This window comes from Manihot esculenta, chromosome 12 (genome assembly GCF_001659605.2).
Source record: "Manihot esculenta cultivar AM560-2 chromosome 12, M.esculenta_v8, whole genome shotgun sequence".
NCBI lineage: Eukaryota > Viridiplantae > Streptophyta > Magnoliopsida > Malpighiales > Euphorbiaceae > Manihot > Manihot esculenta.
Genome location: NC_035172.2, coordinates 28,401,775 through 28,422,312, shown reverse-complemented (window position 1 = coordinate 28,422,312; position 20,538 = coordinate 28,401,775). Strand labels below are relative to the sequence as shown.

The window sequence follows — 20,538 nt, the reverse complement described above, 5'->3', positions numbered from 1 at the left end:
CTACTTAACGATGTCGTTTCCTAGTAAAAAGGAAAATTAATTTATATAATATAGAAAAACTATTTATTAATTTTAAAGAATATATTAAAATATTTTTAATATTTAAAAAATTTATTAATTAATTATTTATTAATTTTAACAGTTAAATATTATAAAAAATTTAAAATATTAAAAATATCAATTAGTAAATTATTTATAAAATTAAAAAATTATTTAGTAAGTATTTTTAAATTATATAAATTAAATAATAAATTAATTAATAATTTTTTAAATATTTTAATGTACTTTTTAAAATTAATTGACAATTAATTTTTTTATATTCTATAGAATAAATAGTAAATTTTTTAAAAGTAAAATCACCGTTTTACCGCAAGGAAAAGATTAAAATAAAAAAGGAAAAAGAAAAGAAAAAAGTGATCTCTTCCTCTGGTTACCTTAAAGAAAGAGAAAGCCCGCCTTTAATACCTTGTCACTCTCATTACACAGTAAAACTTCTCTTTGCTTTGTAATTGTACCCTTCTCTCCATATCCCCTCTTCTCTCTTTCTAGTTTCTGTACTCTCTCTCTCAGTTCTCGAGCTCTGCATAAGCGCTGGCCATGTTTGCGTGTCTCGCGGACTACCGTAGCTTATGCAGAGCCCCTCTCCCAATTGGGTACCTGTACCTCTATCTGCTACTCTCTTCTGCCTTCATTGCACATGCACAGGCATTTTCCCCTCTCTTTCTCCCTCAATTTATATATGATCCGTACGATTTCCCTTTCCCTTTTTCATTTGTTGCTTAGTTATTGAACTGAATTGCCAAGGATTTCCATTTCCAGGTGCTGGACCCTTGTACCGCAGCCACAAATTGTGGGCCTGGCCTTTTCTGCGGAAACTGTCCCGCTTTGGGCAAGAATCAACCCGTCTGCACCAGAGGCCAAGCTATCATTCCCACCACTATTGTGTGATTCTTTCCTGTTAATTTTGTGTTTTCTTTTAATGGTTACTGTTTCTTTTAGGATGAAACTTTGTAAATGTTTTGAATTTCTGGGTGCAGATTGATGGGTTGCCTTTTAATAAGTACACATGGTTAGTGACTCATAATTCGTTTAGTATCGTCGATGCACAGCCTTTGCCGGGTGTTCAAAGGCTGACATTTTATAATCAAGAAGATACTGTGACTAATCAGTTGAGGGTATGTGGTCCTTTTCTCATTTGTCTTTTCTGTACTCTTCTGATTTTCATTGCTGCCTTGTTTGGTTCCTGAGAATTTTGGTGAAACGAAAATGAGAAAGGAAAGTTGTGTCTGATACATTTATTTGTCTTAAGTTAGGGTAAAATTGAACGTTAGATTGGACATTTCTTGTCTTCCTTTTCTTCGTTTCTTAGCACAAACTATATATACTGTTTGTTCTCCTCCTTGTTTTTTGAAAGAGTTCATAGATGCATTCTCTTAATTTATGCCTTTTCTTTTTCTGCTAGAATGGCGTAAGGGGACTGATGCTGGATATGTATGATTTTGAGGACGATATCTGGCTATGCCATTCATTTCGAGGGCAATGTTTCAACTTCACAGCCTTTGTAATGTGTTTTTCCCTCTTACCAATTTGACAAATTGAGATGTGCTGTAGTTCTATGAATTAGTTTATAATGTGTTTATATGGGCATTGTTCTCAGGGACCTGCAATTAACACCTTGAGGGAAGTCGAAGCATTCTTGAGCGAAAATCCAACTGAGATTGTGACCATTATAATTGAGGACTATGTGCATACCCCAAAAGGGTTAACAAATCTGTTCACTAATGCTGGTTTAGATAAGTATTGGTTTCCTGTCTCCAATATGCCCAAAAAGGGTGATGATTGGCCCACTGTGACTCAGATGGTGCAAAACAATCACCGGCTTCTGGTTTTCACTTCTATTGCTTCAAAGGAAGCAGAGGAAGGTATTGCTTACCAATGGAGGTATATCTTGGAGAATGAGTGTAAGCATCATGTTCATAACTATATACTGTTTTTATGACACTGTTTGTAGGCTTTGTCTAGTAAAACTATGCTGTATTGGGTTTCAGCTGGAGATCCTGGGGTAAAGCCAGGCTCATGCCCGAATAGAAAAGAGTCAAAGCCACTGAATTCCAGAAGTGCGTCTCTTTTCCTAGAGAATTACTTCCCAACATATCCAGTTGAGAGTGAAGCTTGCAAAGAGCATTCGATTCCACTTGCTCAGATGGTTGGCACCTGTTACAAAGCAGCGGGGAATATGATGCCCAATTTTTTGGCAGTCAACTTTTACATGGTATTATCTTTAAGATGGAGAGAAGCCAAGCAATTAAATGTATCATAATTAAGCATTCTAACTGCAATAACATTGATGCAGAGAAGCGATGGTGGAGGTGTTTTTGATGTTCTGGATAGAATGAATGGCCTGTCGTTGTGTGGTTGTAGTACTGTGACTGCCTGCCAGGTCTGTCACTTCATTTCATTATTATGGTCTAGTTGTTTTTGAAGCCTGGAATATCAGTGATGTTTATTCTTTTACTAAATTTATGATGGGATTCATAAGATATCTTAGACATAATTTCACAAAGTTCCAAATTTGGGGTCTATTTGGTTTCATCTGAAATCCACACTACCTCATTTGGATTGCACATATGAATCAACAGATGGTCTAATGGGAAAGTTGGCCTCCAATCATGAACATGAATCTCCCATTTTACTGCTTTGCATGTGAAAGAGGTTTTTGTAAGATAGGACAATGCCAAGGTGCTCTTAATAAATGCTCAAAACATATGCATGTTCTCATGGAGTTTTGTTTCTTTTACTGATAGCTCAAGTCATCTTGGTTTCACAGGATCCATTTGCAGAAGGCTTCTAAAACTTCTGAAAACATTCTAATATACATAAATTTGCTGTTAATTTTGCAGGCAGGAGCGTCTTTTGGATCTTGCAAGAATGTTTCTGTACCTAGTACAAGTCCTGTAACAACTGCTACGGGAAGCTTTTCAGGATCTGTTCAGTTTGCAAGATCTGCATCAACAATCCATTCTCCAATTTTTGTTGTTCTATACTTGTGTTCTCTTCCATTGATTGCATTTATATTTCGAATGCAATGAGTGATTTATGGGGTAGACGGTTGGAGAGCTACTCCTTCAGTTAGACAGTTAGTGGGCCACTCTTTGGTAGAGTTTATAGCGTCAGTATGTACTCTCCAGTCAGAACTGGTGTAACAAATCCCTGTCTTATAGAGAAGGTGAAGAAATACTTGCCAGAGATATGAAGTGTGCTTGTGAACAAAGAACTTTCGAGATTCTTATATGGAGCCAAAAAGTAAGGAGTGGCAAGAGAATTTGAGGTAGATGATGGCCAAGGGAGACCTGGAATGTCTCAAGAAGTGGTTCAGGTATGCAGTGTGCTTCGTTATGAGATTTCCCTCATCTTTAAGATAAGACATTTTCACGCCTTTTTCTTTGCAGCAGCAAGCTTTGTCTTGTTTTTTTGTGTTTTGCATCTGATCGGGATATGGCATCTACACAATCCTTCACGATGTGATCTTAAACATATTTAAAAACATCCGAAAACATATTTATTGCATAATCGGTCCAACGAGTTTTCCTAAGCAAACTCACCTGGAGCCGATTAACTTTGTCATAATTTCTTCTCTATCTCATGATAACGTAGGCAACCTCTTCAGTTATAAAATTGTTGTTTATAATGTCAGAAATGACGTCTATAAACATTTTGGCTGTTTACGATAGTTAATGCATTTAAACGCTAATATGTTTCAAATTCTTGGGTCTGCTATAGTGAGGGAAACCTCTTCAGTTTATGTTGTTTTGGGCGAAATTTTATGAGGCGGCTGCTGGTTGCCGTCAAAGACAACTATTGACTTCATTTAGAACGACCTTTTTTTTTTAAAAAAAAAAAATCCTTTTAATTTCATGTCTGATTTTTATTTCTTTTAAAAATGATATTTTTTCAAGTTAAAAAGAGTTAATTCCTTCATTCCAAATAAAATAATTGACAAAAAATGAAATTAATTTGAAAGACCGATGCTCAAATTCTTTAAAATAGCTTGGAATTTCTGTACAAAAACAGAGAGATCAGATGATCTGTAGATGGTCAGGTAGATGATCAGACGAAGTGTGATGACTTGTCAATGGTGGTTTGCTGAAGGGTTGACCTGCATGATAGAAGCATTGCTGAGTAAGGCAGGCCAATGTCAGGGATGCTCGCAGGGCTGGAGGAGTTTGGATGCTCGTCAAGGTAGGCAAGTTGTGCAAGAGAGCTCGGATGCTTGGAAGCTTATAAGGCAGGAAGGAAAGCCCGAAAACTCAAAAACTCGCTAAGGCTTGAGGATTTGGAAATTCAAAAGGCTAGAGGATGAAAGTAGCTCGGAAGCTTGAAGACTCGTCAGACAAAAATAGTCCGGATGCAGAAATTTAGAATGTCCGGAAGTTCTGAATGCACAGATTTTTCAAAGTGCTCGAAAAGTCTGATGTGCAGTTTATTTTTAGATTGTGTGATGGTTCGATTCTTAATATGGAGGAGGAAATAAAGTCATTGAAGCAAAATAACTCTTGAATTCTCATAAAAAAAACCTGAAAAGAAGAAGGTTATAAGTGTAGATGGGTTTTGAAGAGAAAGTCGAGTATTTCAGGTGTGGAACAACACAGAAAGCCGAGCATTTCAGGTGTGGAACAACACATATTCAAAACAAGACCGGTTGCTAAGGGTTTTTCATAGGTAAAAAGCATAAATTATAATGAAACGTTTTCTCTTTTGATGAAATATGTTTCAATCCGGGTTCTGTTATGATTAGTGGTATATCAAAATCTAAAATTAAAACAAATGGATGTGAAGGCCACGGTGTAAGAACTTTGAAAGAGCAAATTTTCATGAAACAATTAGATGGTTTTGAAAAAAAAAGGAAAACAAATGGGTTTGTCAGCTTCAAAGGTCTCTTTACGGTCTAAAATAGTCGCTTAGATAATGAAATTAGAGATTTTATTCGACAATACATTTCAGAGAAGTAATTTTGATTTCTGTATTTATTTCAGAAAGCTTTTTGAAGATCAATTTATAATATATCTAATGATATATGTATGACATGGTGATAATAACAAAGGATCAATCAGAGGTCAAGAGATTGAAGGAAACGTTGGAAGCAGAATTTGATACGAAAAATTTAGGGTCTACAAAGAAAATTTTGGGAATAAATATTCAGAGAGATAGAATTGGAAATCAATTAACTCTATTTCAAGAGGATTACGAGCAGAATGTTTTAACAACATTTGGAATGGACTAAGTTGAAAAATTTTGAGAGGAATTTTTTATTTTACTCCAATTGAATTGATTTTTACAATATTTGAGTATTTATATACAAAGAATCAATAATTGAAATTATGAATATTTACAATAAGAATAAAATCTCTTAAATCAAGTCTAATTAGGATTTCAAATATTTGAATTTTCCTGATTAGGAAACATAAACTTTTATGTTGGTCAACACTCTTCTCAAGTTGGTGCATATATATCACACATGTCTAACTTGGGCAAACTAAGGTATGATAGGTCTTGTTACTAGCCCTTTGGTAAACATATCAGCTAGCTATTCATCGGAAGTCACATGATTTGATTTCAAGACACTATTTATTAACTTCTCTTTGATGAAGTGTCGATCAATCTCTATGTGTTTCGTTTGGTCATGTTGAACCGGATTGTGAGCTATACTGATACCAGTTTTATCGTCACAGTACAAGAGGAGTTTGCCCTCTCCAATAGTTTCAATTCCTCTAATAATCTCTACAACTATAGGAGTTCACAAACCCCTTATGTCATCACTCTATATTCCACCTCAGCACTTGATCCAGCAATAACACTTTGCATTTTGCTTCTCCAAGTAATAAAGTTTCTTTCCACAAGTGTACAGTAACTACTAATCGACCTTTTATCATCAAGGGATCCAGTTCAATCTGCATCTGTGAATGAATGTGTACAAAGATGACCCTATTTAGAGAATAGGAGACCTTTTTCGGGAGTAAACTTTAAATATAGTAAAATGCGAAAGACAACTTGCATGTGAGACTCACGAGAATCATATATGAACTGACTGATTAAGCTGACTGCATATGCTATGTCTGATCGAGTATACAAAAGATAAATCAATCTGTTTACCAATCTCTGATATCTACTCATATCAACTGATTAACTAATATCTACTTGTTGTTTGTGATTGCTATTAATGGGAGTTTCTACTAGTTTTCAACTTAACATACCAGTTTCTTCTAAAAGATGGAGTTTCTACTAGTTTTCAACTTAACATACCAGTTTCTTCTAAAAGATCTAAAATGTATTTTTTCTGATAAATAAAGATTTTCTTCTTTAACCTGACAATCTCGATTCCTAGAAAATATTTCAGTTTTCTTAAATCTTTAATTTCGAACTCCTGATCCAAAAGCTTTTTCAATCGAGTCATTTCTTCAATGTCATTACTATGTCATCAATATAGACTATAAGAAGAGTAATTTTACTCTTATGATGTCTAATAAATAGGGTATGATCAACATTGCTCTGTTGATAGTCAAAGGAAATTATTGCTCTACTGAATCGATCAAATCAAATTTTGAGTGGCTGCTTTAAATCATACAAAGCCTTCTTTAACCCTTACTTTTCCTTGCGTTTTTTCATCAGCAAATCCAAGAGGGAATTTCCATATATACTTTCTCTTCTAAGTCTTCGTGGAGAAATGCATTTTATTGTAGATTCCAGTCAAGGTTGACAGCATAAGATAGCAATACGCTGATTGAGTTCATTTTGTCAACAGGGGCAAATGTCGCTTGATAATCCACTCTATAGGTTTGAGTGTATCCCTTAGCCACTAGTCTAGCATTGAATCTTTCAATTGATCCATCTGCTTTGTGTTTCACAGTAAACACTCATTTGTAGCCAACAAGTTTCTTCCCGGGTGGGAGAGTGACAAGCTTCTAGGTTTCATTTTTGGTCGGTGGTTTCATCTCTTCAATCATTACTCCTTCCATTTAGAATTTGTAAGAGCTTCCTTCTAATCCTGTGGAATAGACACAGAGAAAATAGACAAGGTAAAAGCTCTATAGAATGGAGACAAAGAATCATAAGATAGAAAGTTAGAAATAGAATGTTTTGTGTAAGATCTTACTTCTTTTCTTTGAGCAATTGGTTTATTTAGATCATTATAGGGCTCAAGGTTTAGGAATGACTTGCTAAATAGAGAAGAGGAAGATTCATGACACTGTGTAGGCTGCATAATGACTTTTTCTGTTTATATTTTGTCTCTTCTTGAGTATTTTCTTAAATATGATTTATCCAAACGCCAAATTTGGTCGCCAATAGTCTCCATGTATAATAGTCTCCTGATCACCAATAGTCTCCCTTTGTATAGTAGTCTCCTTTAGAGTAAAACGTTCTAGAATTATAGGACTAGGAATCATCTCTTCTCTCTCATTATCCTCCTCATGAAGAGGTGATGGGATAGTATTGAAATAAGGTTCAGTCTCTTTAAATATAACATCCATACTGACAAAGTATTTTCTAGATGGAGGGTGGTAACACTTGTAACTCATTTATGTGGGTGAGTACCCAACAAACACACATTTAATAACTCTCGGATCGAGCTTCCCACTTGTCCTAATATGAATAAAATACGTGCATTCAAAAACTTTTGGTTAAAACAATATAAGCATTTTTCCCTTGTAGCACCTCTTAAGGGCTTTTAAAGGCAAGAGTTTTGAGACACATTCTATTAATGAGATAAACTGCAGCTAAGACTGCATCTCACCGATAGGTTTTTGGAAAGTTCATGGTGAAAAGGAGAGATCAGACTACTTTCAACAGATGTCTATTTTTTCCTTCAACAACAATATTTTGGACACTAGTGTAAGAACAACTAGTTTGATTCAGTATTCTATTAGACTCTATATAAGCAGAAAAACGACCATTCATGTACTCTGTACCATTATCAATTCTCAAAACTTTTATCTTAGCATCAAATTGAATACAAATTATCTTGTGAAAAGATTGAAAGCAAGAAACCACATCACTTTTTGCCTTTATCAAATATATTCAAGTAATGCGAATGCAACAATTAATAAAAGTAACAAACCAATGATTACCAGACAGTGAGACCGTTCGAGTAAGTCTTCAAACGTTAGAATGAATGGTCACAAAAGGGATCATACTTCTATTGTTACTAGAGGGATAAGAAGTTCTTGTATGCTTAGTATACTCACAAGCATCAAAAATTAAAGAACCACATCGAGTCTTGAAAAATAAATCAGGATAAAATTTCTCTAAAACAAAGAAGGATGGGTGTCTTAACCATCGATGCAACTGTATAATTCCTGGTTGACATCCTGATTTCTTCCAAAAAGAGTTCGAGGCAAATTCAATCTCAGATTTCCTTCCAACATATATAAGTCATCGTGTAGTCTACTATTGTCAATTCTCTTTCTAGTTTGAAGGTCCTGAATAACACAATAGTCAGGAAAAATTTAATTTTACAATTAAGTGTTTTGGTGAGAGCACTAACAAATAAAAGCTTAACACAGAAACAAGGAACATGAAGAACAGATGATAGCTTGACATTGACATTTAGAGTACAAACAATAGAACCGGATTCAAATATAGGAGTGGAAGAACCATCTACGATGTGATGCGATTCTTACATTGTCTTTTTATAGACATGGAAGATAATTAAGAAAGCCTTCAAAGGAGCTTGTCATATGTCTATCTGCACAAAAATCAATGATCCATGGAGCAGAATCAAGAGACGAAATGTAAGCATTATCAGAAATCCTTACATTACCCACACAAGTTACTGCCATTTTTTTTAAAAAAAAAATCATTTTTCTATCAAAAACAGTAGAAAATTATAGTTACTGAAGAAAGAAAAAATTATTGTTCACCGGTGAAAAAGGCACGGGTCCAGCAAATTAGAAGCGCGACTTGAAGGCGAGTTTGCCAGAAAGTATCATTGCCGGAAAAACCATCGAAAAATGTCTTCCACGCCGGAAAAATGTGAACCAAGTCACAAGTCTACACAAGTCAGAGGCGTGACTTGAAGGCGAGTTTGCTGAAAAGGATCGCCGCTAAAAAAGACCATAAAAAAATGTCACACACGTCGGCACATGGGAAAGACGCAGAATCTTACAAGGGCGTGTGAGCCTCACACGCGTGGCTTTCCAGCATCGGAGCTAGACGACTAGTCGATAACGGTCTGGCGATCCTGCTAGTGGCGGCGGTGAGATGAGAAAAGGTTCTTATATAGGATAGTACCAAAAAGGTAGATCTAGAGTTTTAGAAATCCTAAAAAAAAAAAAATTGAATTTAAACTCTAAAATCAAGAAAAAAGCTATGATACCGTGAAGAATTTTTGGAGGAATTTTTTATTATATTCCAATTAAGTTGATATTTATAATGTTTGAGTATTTATACACAAAGAATCAACCTAAATTAGGAATATTTACAAGAAGGATAAAATTCTTTAAATCAAGCCTAATTAGGATTTCAAAAATTTGAATCCTCCTAATTATGAACCTTTTATGTTAGTCAACACTAGCAAAGGTTGTGAATACTCCACTGAGGGCACATTTCAAACTAAGTTCGAGCAAGTATTTGGCTTATCCAGTCGGAGTTATCAGCAGGTTTAGGAGCAAATTAGAAAGAGATCATTGGAATGTTATGAAATGGGTACTCTGGTATATTAGAGGAACATAGAAGCTGAAACTCAATTATGTCAAGGAATCAAGACTGAAAGTCAAATATTTTTATGATTTTGATTATGCAGCTGATTTGGACAAAAGGAGGCCGGTGTTAAGGTATGTATTCACTGTTGGTGGAAATGTTGTAAGCTGGAAGTCCAGGCTGTAACATGTCGTAGCTCTTTCGACCATAGAGGCCGAGTATATGGCATTGATAGAAGCCATTAAAGAGGAAATTTGGTTAAAAGGTCTAATGGAGGAGCTCGAATTCAAACAAGAGACAATGGAGGTGTTTTGTGATTCTCAGAGTGTCATCAGTTTGTCAAAGAACATGCATTATGAAAGAACCAAATACATAGATATCAGATTGCACTTCGTGAGATATTTGATATCTAAAGGCATTATCAAGGTTTTGAAGATCCACACAGAAGAAAACTCTACTGATGCACTCACCAAGATTTTACTGGTTAACAAGTTCAGAAGGACGCTGAGCTTGTTGTGGCTGACCGAAGAATGACGAGGGTCAGGTTGAAGAAGGAATGAGGATTCACATGAGTTGAAGAAGTTCAAGCAAGGTGGAGAATTGAAGGACTAATGCTCGAATTCTTCAAAAGAGCTTGGAACTTTTGGACAAAAATACAGAGAGATATCAGACAACCTATAGATGGCCTGGCAAATGATCAAACAAGGTGACGAGGCGTGACGACCTATTGACGGGGTGGTTTGCTAAAGGGCTGATCTATTTGATGGAAGCAGGGTTGAGCAGGACAGACCAGATGAAAGAAGGGCTGGAGTGCTCAGGATGCTCGTCGGGCTGAGGGAGCCTGATTGCTCATCGAGGCAGGCCAGTTGTCCAGGAGAGCTCAGATGCTTGGAAGCTTGTAAGGCAGGAAGGAAAGCCCGAAGGCTCAAAGATTTGCTAAGGCTTGAGAACTCGAAAGTCCGGAAGGCTGGAGGCGAGAGTAGCTCGTAAGCTGACTTGCCATGGCAAAAGTAGCCCGAATGCGGAAGTTCAGAATGCCTGGAAGCTCTGAATGCATGGATTCCTCGAAGTGTTTGGAAAGTCTGATGCACGGTTTCTTTAAAATGCTCGAAACGTCTGAGAGGATTAAAAGGAATAATAACGTTTTGTTTTCCGCTTTTATTTAAAAGAGTTGAGGAGTTTTTTTCAGTCTTTTTCATTGGAGGCCAAAATCGTTAAATTTGCTATTTAAGAAGTAGACGTTCCTCTGTTTTTTGTGTGTGAAAGTGCGCAAAGTGTAAAAAGCGTTGTGATTGTTTTTCTCTGCCATCGTTGATCTGTAATCGAACTTGTGCTTGTATGTGGTTGTTCTCTCTCAGTAACTTATCGTGATTAAAGGATTTTCTCTTTCAAGACGTAGAACGATCCTAAAAATCAATCTAAACTCGTAAACTCGTAAATCTCTCTGTGTTTTTTTCTTATTATTTTTTTATTTTCTTATTTTTTATTACGTCGCTCACTGAAAAGTAGATTTAACTTTGCAGCAACAATGCAATTAAATTTAATTTCTGTGAAATTCTTGATTCTAATATGGGGATAGGCTTTCGTTGTGATCTTCGTATGTATTTAACATTGCATATATTTTGATGCTAAATTCATGCAACAAAAACTGATATTTGTACATCTTCATTAAAACAATTTGCCCTTTCTTGTTTCTATTTTTTGACAAATTATTTTATCTCGTGCTTTTTCAGGTTTTCTGTAGGCCATGTGCACCTGGAGAGTACTAGATAGATTTACAGGACTTATATTAAAATGCTTCTACGGTTACTACTAATAGTTGAATTTCAATATTTTCTTGTGTTTGCATTCCCACTCATACTGTTTATCTTTTTTCAACCTTGCTAGTTTTCTGGAACATGTAGGCTGTTGGAATTGAATTTACTTTAGTTGTCACTATACATGACCGGAAGGGAAATGAAACGTAGGGAGTCTTGGTCTCATTTGGCAAGTTTATATTTGAGATGAAAAAGGGGAAAAAAAAATTGATTTTTAAAATTTAGTTACTATTTAATTTTTAAAAATTACAATTATTTACAGTTTCATCCTCAATTTTATGATAAGTCATTAGATCAATATATATTTGCATATATATATTTTAGCATTTTGATGAAAAAGAAATTGATTTTTAAAATTTAGTTACTATTTAATTTTTAAAAATTACAATTATTTATAGTTTTATCCTCAATTTTATGATAAGTTATAAGGTCAATACTAAATCAAGAGATAAAACCGTAAAATAATTGCAATATTTACAGATGAAATAGAAATTTATCTTAAAATGGGCAAAATGGACAAAGGAGAAGGAAGTAAATTGAGGCATTATATAGTTTAATTTTTAAAATATAAGATCAATAACAAAATTTAGGAATTGAATAGTAACCTTTCATGCGGTTGGGTCTCTTCTTTCTATTTTGAGTTTTGTTAACAAATTAATCTCTCAAAATGAAAGAGATGACGTAATCTAACATCTTGAAAGTGAAATTGGAAAGCAAAATAACTAATGAATAAAATAAAATCTAGGGAATTAGCTACTGTTTATGATCCAGCAAGTCCATGATCTTGTCTGTTACAAATTGTTGTAATCCAGGGAAATCTTAATAAAAAAAAAATTGTATTATATTACATTATGACTTGCTAAATATAACCTTGCTTCACCACATCAATGCATGTATTCAGCTGCACATTGCTTACGCATGCAAACTGAATTTATTTTAAAAGATAATATGTCGAAATAATAATTATAATAATAGATATTGATATGACACAATAATCGTTAAAAGTGCAATCATTTAAAGTATATCGTCTGTTATCATTATACAGTGAAATCATCTAAAAAAAATCTTAATAAACTGTTGCCCTCAGTTATGCAGGTTTCACTCAAAAGAGAGGAGATTTAGTCAACCAGATGATTGGTACTTGGAACAATAGAAGGCTCGACATCTACTTGATCAAGTCTCTCGTGATATCTAGTTACGTTAAAAACGTTATACAACAGATTTTCATTACATTTACAATCATGGAATTTTTTTTATCTAGTAGTCAGTATTAGTTGGATTTTCAGGTAATTCGTTAACTAATTCTATCTTATTACAGTATAAAAGCAAAGCATACATAGAGTTCAAAATACGCATTCTAACACACTCTTCTAAGAACTCAAACTTTCTATTTACACTCGTCCTTCATGAAAACTTACTAATTTGAGCGTCGAAGTGGCTGCCTCAAAGTGCCAACCATCTCACCTTCTCCTTTTGCAGATTAACAGGTCATATTCAGCTCATTTTTGCCAACATTATTTAGTTCCATTGTCGGAATCCCATTGATTTTTCTTGTTCATATGGGATAAATCTGTCCTAGCCTATTCATTTACCTTTTCACTTAAAATCCTTCTCATTTCTTATATTTTACTCTTAAAATGGCTGAAAATTCACGAGCTGTTGCTAAGTCTGCTACCAACAGGGGGGCTATTGTCTCCTCTACCCCCGGCAGTGGACAAAACACTCCTGCGATGGTAAATGAGACTGACCTCAATAATTTGAATAATGAGCAAATGATGCAATACATCAAGAAGTTGTAGATAACTCTCGAGTAGTATAAAACTCGAGAGGAGACTTCATTCATTGCTCTCAGAATAAGGTAGGAAGCTTTCTTCGAGATTCCAAAGACTTGAACGAGGCAATTCACATGCACTCCAAAGGTAAGCCAAAGTTGAGGATGAGGAATTATCGGACGAGGCTCCAAAAGTTGTTGATTGGAAATTGGTACGTGTTGTACAATGGTACCAAAAGAACAAGAGGAAGATTGTGGTCTAGATAGTGCCTCGCCCCTATCAGAGAAAATCCTCGCTAGAACTTTTCGTGCAAAATTCAAGCTTTCTAGCTTGGACAAATATGACGGGATGATAGATCCTAGGAGCCATTTGGCTATCTTTAGGACTATAATGTAGCTCTAAAATGTCAACGACTTTGTACTATGCCGGTTATTTCCATCCATCTTTACAGGTTTGGACCAGAGTTGGTACCACATCTGAATTTAGGTTCTATCAATAGCTTTACTCCATTTGCTGTGCTTTTTAAATTTAAATTTATTACTTTTTTACCTATTAAAAAACTCTCTTCAAGATTGCAAAAAATTCAGTAAGGTGAAGGCAAGTCTTTAAGTAGTTTTATTTGACATTTCAATGCTGAAGTAATACAGATAGAAGAGCTAGATTACGAAATAGCATTTTAAGCCTTGAAGAAGGGAACTTGTAACATAAAGTTCATAGATTCATTGATCAAGAACCCAACAACCACCTATCAGCAGCTGATAGACAAGGCTAAAAAATACATATGACTAGACAATGAATTTCAGGTACTAAGAGAGGATAAGAAGACAAGTCAGAGTAAAACTCAGGAACCAGAAAGGCGAGGTTATGAAGGAGATCGAAAGAACTATCCTTTGTCATGAGGAAGAGTCGACCGAGGTAAGTATAGGAATTATACTCCACTAAATGACTCACATACATATTTTGATGTGGATTAGAAAAAATGATAAAGAGGTCAAATGGCCTTCTAAGCGCAACTTTGATAAAGCAAGCAGACGGGACATGACTATAGACTGTCGTTTCCATAAGAATCACGGGCACACGACTAAAGAATGTCGACTATTAAATGACAAAATTGAAAGGCTGATAAAGGACAACATACTTTAAAAGTTTGCTAGGAAGGACAGAGAGGACAGGAGACCCGAGCTTGAGGTAAGAATACCATAAAATTTCATTGACAATAAATCCGTTGGGGTTATACATGTGATTACAAGAGGACCTAGTGACTATAAAGGAAAGAACAAGCATGCCTTGAAGATGTCCTGTCCATGGAACAAGAACTATGGATGAAACAAGAGGTAAAATTCAGGCCAACTGACAGAGTGACAGAGAATTTGTATAATGGCCCTCTAGTCATAAGTATCTGATTGAACAGATATGATATAAGGTGAGTCTTAGTGGGCACAATTAGTTCTATTAACCTTCTTATCTTGGAAGTTTTCAATAAATTGGGTCTAAATAAAAATAACCTTACCAAAGTCTCCTACCTATTAGTAGGGCTAGGGAATAAAATTGTGACAGTGCTTGACACCATCAACCTTCCGCTTATGCTAGAGGATGAAAAGCACAAGTGAGAGGTGTATGTAGAGTTCACAGTGGTTGTTTTTTCACTTGCTTATAATTTTATACTTGGTTGCCCGGTCTTAAACTGCCATGGGATAGTAATTAACATTAATGCTTTATGTTTAAAGTTGCTAGCTTCAGGGGGATTGGCAATTGTCCGAGACAGCAAAAAATCAATGTAAGAATGCTATAGACACTCTACAAAAAGTCTCGAAAAAATAATTATACCAATTAACTTGCTAGAAAAACTAGATTCTCATATGAAGTCAGAAATAGCAAACCCTATGGAGGAGATCCTCTTAGAAGCTGATAAAAATGTGCATTTTGGAATTGTATTAAATAGTTTAGTAAAAGATAACTTGGTGAATATACTAAAGTGCAGAATGAAAACCTTTACATGGTATCCAAAGGATGTAATAAGTGTAGACCCGATCCTAGTCACTCATAAGTTGTCTATTGATGAATCAATTAAGCCGGTACAAAAAAAGAAGAGGAAGTTTATTCTAGAGAGATAATAGGTGATTAAGGAAGAAGTTATCAAACTTTTAAGTGCAAGTTTAATAAATGAAGTCCAATATCCTAAATGGCTTGCCAATGTAATGCTCGTTAAAAAGGCAAACGGAAAATAGCGAATGTGTGTGGACTTCCCCGATCTAAATAAAGTATGTCCAAAGGACCATTTTCAACTCCCATCTATCGATAGGTTAGTAGACTTTACCTCAGGTCATGCAATAGTATCTTTTCTAGGCACAATTTCAAGATATCACTAGATTCTTATGGATCTCGAGGATGCCGAGAAGATTGCCTTCATCACGAATAAAGGATTTTTTTGCTATAAGGTAATGCCATTCGGATTAAAACATGTAGGGGCGATCTATCAAAGATTCGTGTACAATATTTTCAAATATCTAATGCGAACAACAATGGAAGTGTGTATTGATGACATGATGGCAACATGTCGAACTTTAAAAGACCACTTGAATGATATTCAGAGGGTTTTTGATGTGTTGGATAAAGCAGGTATAAAACTCAATCCTAAAAAAGTACTTTTGGAGTAAGGGCTAGCCAATTTTAGGGTACATAGTCTTTGAAAGGAGTATAAAAGCTAACCCTGACAAAATCAAAGCCATACAAGACATGAAATGTAATGACCCGAAAATCGGACCGCTACCGGCGCTAGGATCCAGGTCGACGTAAGGTCGCCGGGACCCGTAGCAAGCCTGCTATACTCTCTGAGTACCTGTAAAATCCCAAGCATGATCATACATTTCTGTAAAAACATAAAATGGTACTCTGTACCAAGGCTCAACCTGTGCATGTACTATCTCTGTACTACAGAACCCCCTTACTAGAGCTCTCATCAAGGCTCTAGACAGGTTCAACTCATACTATGTTAAGCCTGGTTTTCACATACGCATAAAAACATTTACATAAAATCAACAGACCATGTATATACACAGGATTTACAACATGGGTCAAGCACATACTCTACACTATAAAAGACTCATACATTTCTTTACAATATCACATGTCCACACTATGCTATTACACAGCTCTGTACTCTTCCTGTCCCCTACTGAACTTCCCCTTAACTCTGATCCTGCAAGACTGGGTTAAAGGAGAGGGATGAGCTATACTAGCCCAGTGAGTAGAACAATAAAAACATGTTAAGAAATATGCTCACATGGAATGCATCACATCACAAGTAAATCACCCATCTCAGACGGACAGATTCAAAACTCCCTCTGTTCTGTGCCCGGCCCGCGAAGGAGCTCCTCAGGACTTGATTATGCACCCTATGGTGCTCTGTGCCCGGCCCTCTCAGGGCTCCTCAGGTCTTTATCGGAGGGCTAATGAATCCAAACTATGTCCGATCCGTACAAGCATAGAATAATGCAATGCATCACCTTGGTGTATTCTAGTGCACACAACCTAGTACATATCATGATGCATGGAACATGCTAAAAGCATTTAATGTCTCAAGTTAAACCATTAAGTTTAGTTCCACTCACCTCTGGCTGACTCTGAACTGACTCTGAATACTCTGAAGTAGTGCTCACTGCTGCTCTCTTCGGTTCCTCTGGTCTGTTCCTACACAGGTAGACTCAAACTGAGGGACCAAACTAACTCTAAAACACTCCCTAAAACCCCCTTAAAACATCCTAAAACAATCAAGTAAAACATGCAAAAGAAGGCTGGACAGGGCACTTTCGGCGGCAGGTTCGGCGGCCGAAAGTCCCTTCCAGAGCCGAAACTCAAGCACTTTCGGCGGCACTTCGGCTGCCGAAAGTCCTCTCCAGAGACGAAAGTCCCCAACCTTCGGCAGCCGAAACCCCCCTCCAGAGCCAAAAGTTCAATCTTTCAGGGGCAAGCTTGGGCAGCCGAAACCACCTCCTCAGCACGTTCGGCGGCCGAACCTTCTTTCGGCGGCCGAAATTGGATTCTCTAATAAGGCAGACACTTGTTCTGCTTCATGCACATCTCACCCAAACTTCACTCAAACATGCAACCCTCAACTCTACAACACACATAACCTCAAGCATAGGCACAAAGGGGTCCAAAACTAACTTACAACCCCAACAAACAACACAAATAAACACATAAAGCATGCTTTGACCACAAATCAACCAAAACCTCAACTTAACCTAAACATGCATCTCTACCCATAAACCTCCATAAAACTTGCATCAATCATGAAAGAAGTTCAGGATCTTCACTTACCTCTTACAAACAAGAAGATAAACGATCCCAACGTGGAGATATGGAGAAACTCTCCCTCAAAGTCTCCAATTTCAAAACTTTTGGTTGATTTGCTCAAAAGCTTCAAAACAACATAAAACTCATCAAAACTTTGACAGATTTGAAGAAAACATGAAAATCACCTAAGAAAGAGCATGGTCTCACCTATGTCTGTGAAAATGGAAGAAATCTTATCCATTTACCGACCTAGGGCCTTTTATAGGTGGCTGGCCAGACCACCTTCGGCGGCCTAACGTGAGATCAAAAGCCATGCATGTTCGGCGGCCGAACTTTCACCTTCGGCGGCCGAACCTTGCATTTCTTCCTTGACTCTTTTCTTTCAAAAACTCATTTCCTTTTACCCTTAAAACATTAAAACATACGACAATTCTTTCGAAAAACATATCTACTACCCTTCTAGAGGGTTCCGACATCCGAGGTGCCACCGGAAAGTAGAATTCTGATGCCGGACTCTAGCCGGGTATTACATGAAAGTACCTAAATGCATTAACAATGTTCAAAAACTGAATAGGCGGGTAACAACTCTAGGCCGGTTCATATTATGTTCGGCCAATAGATGTCTCCTATTCTTTAATGCATTAAAAGGGAAAAATAAGTTTGCACGGGGAGAAGAATGCATTGATGCTTTTCATAATTTGAAATACTTTTGTCATCCTCACCTTTGCTAAGCTCGCCCATCGAAGGCGAGTTTTGATTTTATATTTCTATTATACAGGAAACAGAGAGCTTAATGCTTGTACGAGAAGACAAGGGAGAGTAAAGCCCAGTCTATTACACTAGTTAGGTCTTGAAAAGGACAGAATTAAATTATCCCCCTCTAGAGAAGTTGGCCTTCGCAGTTTTGATGTCAACAATCAAACTACAACCTTATTTCGAGTCCCACACTATTGATTTAAAGACAAACTACTATCTTCGGAAGGTGCTTCACAGGCTAAAGCTTTTAGGGCAGTTGTCCACTTGGATCATTATACTTCAGCGTATGACATCAGGACATTCCTAGAAGTGTAATGAAGGCCCAAAATTTAGCCGAATTTGGAGGAGAAATGGCGCCACCCATTGAGGCTTCCGAGCCTCTAGTTGATGAGTGGCAATTGTGGGCAGATGGAGCCTATGAAGCCGGGGGTTCTAGGATATGAATTCTTCTACAAAGTTAGACAGGAATTAAACTTCGGTATGCGACAAATTCAATATCACAAAATACAGCTGAGTACGAGACTGTGATTATAGTATTTAGAATCATTGAAGAAATAGGTATATAAAAGTCAATTATTTTTAGTGACTCACAACTAGTTGTTAATCAATACTAAGGATAGTTCAAGATTTGAGACCCAAGTCTCATTAAATATGAAAAGAAGGTCTAGCCTCTAATGACGAGAATCAAAAGCAGGTAGAGCGACTATGAACTTCACCGAGTAGCTAGGGGAGACAATGAAGAGGTCGACCTATTAGCGAAAATGCCAAAGATATGAGAACAAAATTTGACTCAACCTGTCCAGTTTGAAATCCTGCACACTCCAGCAACCAACAAAAAGTAGACTCTGCCAATTGAGATAGTAAACTCATGGATGACTCTAATATACAGATTCCTGACAGAGGATGAGTTACCAGTGAACGATTTAGCAGCTAAATAGGTAATAAGAAAATCTTCTAGATATGCACTAATAAATGGTTAGTTGTACAGGAGATAGTCAACTTAAGCATAGTTATGGTGTGTATCGGAGGATAATGGCAGGAACATCCTTAAAGATATCCATGAAGAAAACTGTGGAAGTCATGAAGGAGCTCAAATGATCATCTAAAAAGCATTCATACAAGGATATTACTGGCCTAACAGTAATGCAGAATGCAAAGGAGCTCATCTAGAAGTGCCAAAGATGCCAAGCCCATAAAAGTATCACTCGAACTCCAGGTGAAATGTAAGCAGCATTTGGCAGCTCTTGGCCCTTTTTCCAGTGGGGTTTAGATATTATTGGCCCATTATTCCTAAGGGAACCAGATCAAAAAAATATGTAATTGTGGCGATTGATCATTTTAGCAAATGGGCCGAGACAGAGGTGGTCTAGTCCATCATCGCCCAATAGGCCATTTCCTTCGTCAGCAAGAATATCTCCATAAGGTTTGGTATCTCTAAAGTATAATCATTGATAATGGAACACAATTTTTAAGTTTAAAGTTTAAAGACTTTTGCTGGAAATGAAACATTAGCCTACAATTCAGCTCAGCATACCACCCACAAACCAACGGCATGACCGAGATTACAAACAGGATGATCCTTTAAGGTTTAAAGAAAAGGCTCGACAAGGCCAAAGATAACTAGCTCGAGAAATCACCTTATATTCTTTGAGCATGCAAAATAACTCCAAGGACAGCCATAGGGGAAATCCCATTTTCACTGGTATATGGTGTCGAAGCGGTAATTCCCGCGGAGGTCCAGGTAACTAGTTTTAGGACCCAACATCCTGAGTCATTAGGGGGGCCCTGAAGAGATGCAATTCAACCTTGATCAGGACTAGTATCTACGAGAACAAGCCTGAATCAGAATGGTTATTTACAGGAATAAGATGCCTTAGATGTTCAATGCACGAGTTAAACCCCGAGTCTTTAATCTACGAGACTTAGTTCTTAAACGGTATTGTAACGACCCGAAAATCGGACCGCTACCGGCGCTAGGATCCAGGTCGACTTAAGGTCGCCGGGACCCGTAGCAAGCCTGCTATACTCTCTGTGTACTTGTAAAATCCCATACATGATTATACATTTTCTGTAAAAATATAAAACTTTGCTCTGAACCAAGGCTCAACCTATGCATGCACTATCTCTGTACTACAGAACCTCTTACTCGGCTTGCTCTAGACGGGTTAAACTCATACATGTTAAGCCTGGTTTTCACATACTCA

At 36.7% G+C, this 20,538-nt stretch overlaps 1 protein-coding gene across 3 annotated transcripts; it reads left to right on the top strand.

Moving 5' to 3' along the window:
- The first annotated feature begins 473 nt into the window (after positions 1 to 473).
- Positions 474 to 11,675, top strand: LOC110628568 (PI-PLC X domain-containing protein At5g67130). 3 transcript variants are annotated; one of them, XR_002490081.2, is made up of 9 exons: positions 474 to 705; positions 820 to 942; positions 1,038 to 1,175; positions 1,463 to 1,561; positions 1,658 to 1,961; positions 2,049 to 2,272; positions 2,354 to 2,440; positions 2,901 to 3,376; positions 3,450 to 9,341. XR_002490081.2 is itself a non-coding variant. In XM_021775304.2 (8 exons), exons 1-8 carry the CDS (start codon positions 598 to 600, stop codon positions 3,087 to 3,089), a joined length of 1,272 nt encoding a protein of 423 aa, XP_021630996.1. In that variant the 5' UTR covers positions 474 to 597; the 3' UTR covers positions 3,090 to 9,341. The 3 variants fall into 3 exon arrangements, 1 of the variants encoding a protein (XP_021630996.1); XR_002490080.2 differs by lacking the exon at positions 3,450 to 9,341 and adding an exon at positions 11,427 to 11,675 and having other exon boundaries at positions 475 to 705; XM_021775304.2 differs by having other exon boundaries at positions 2,901 to 9,341.
- The last annotated feature ends 8,863 nt before the right edge of the window (positions 11,676 to 20,538 follow it).

Bases quoted from the DNA above. Each gene is read 5' to 3' on its own strand.
- LOC110628568 (XM_021775304.2), top strand. From the start codon at position 598: ATGTTTGCGTGTCTCGCGGACTACCGTAGCTTATGCAGAGCCCCTCTC. The intron at 1,176-1,462 runs GTATGTGGTCCT...TTTTTCTGCTAG, and splicing joins CTGTGACTAATCAGTTGAGG to AATGGCGTAAGGGGACTGAT. The intron at 1,962-2,048 runs GTAAGCATCATG...ATTGGGTTTCAG, and splicing joins GTATATCTTGGAGAATGAGT to CTGGAGATCCTGGGGTAAAG.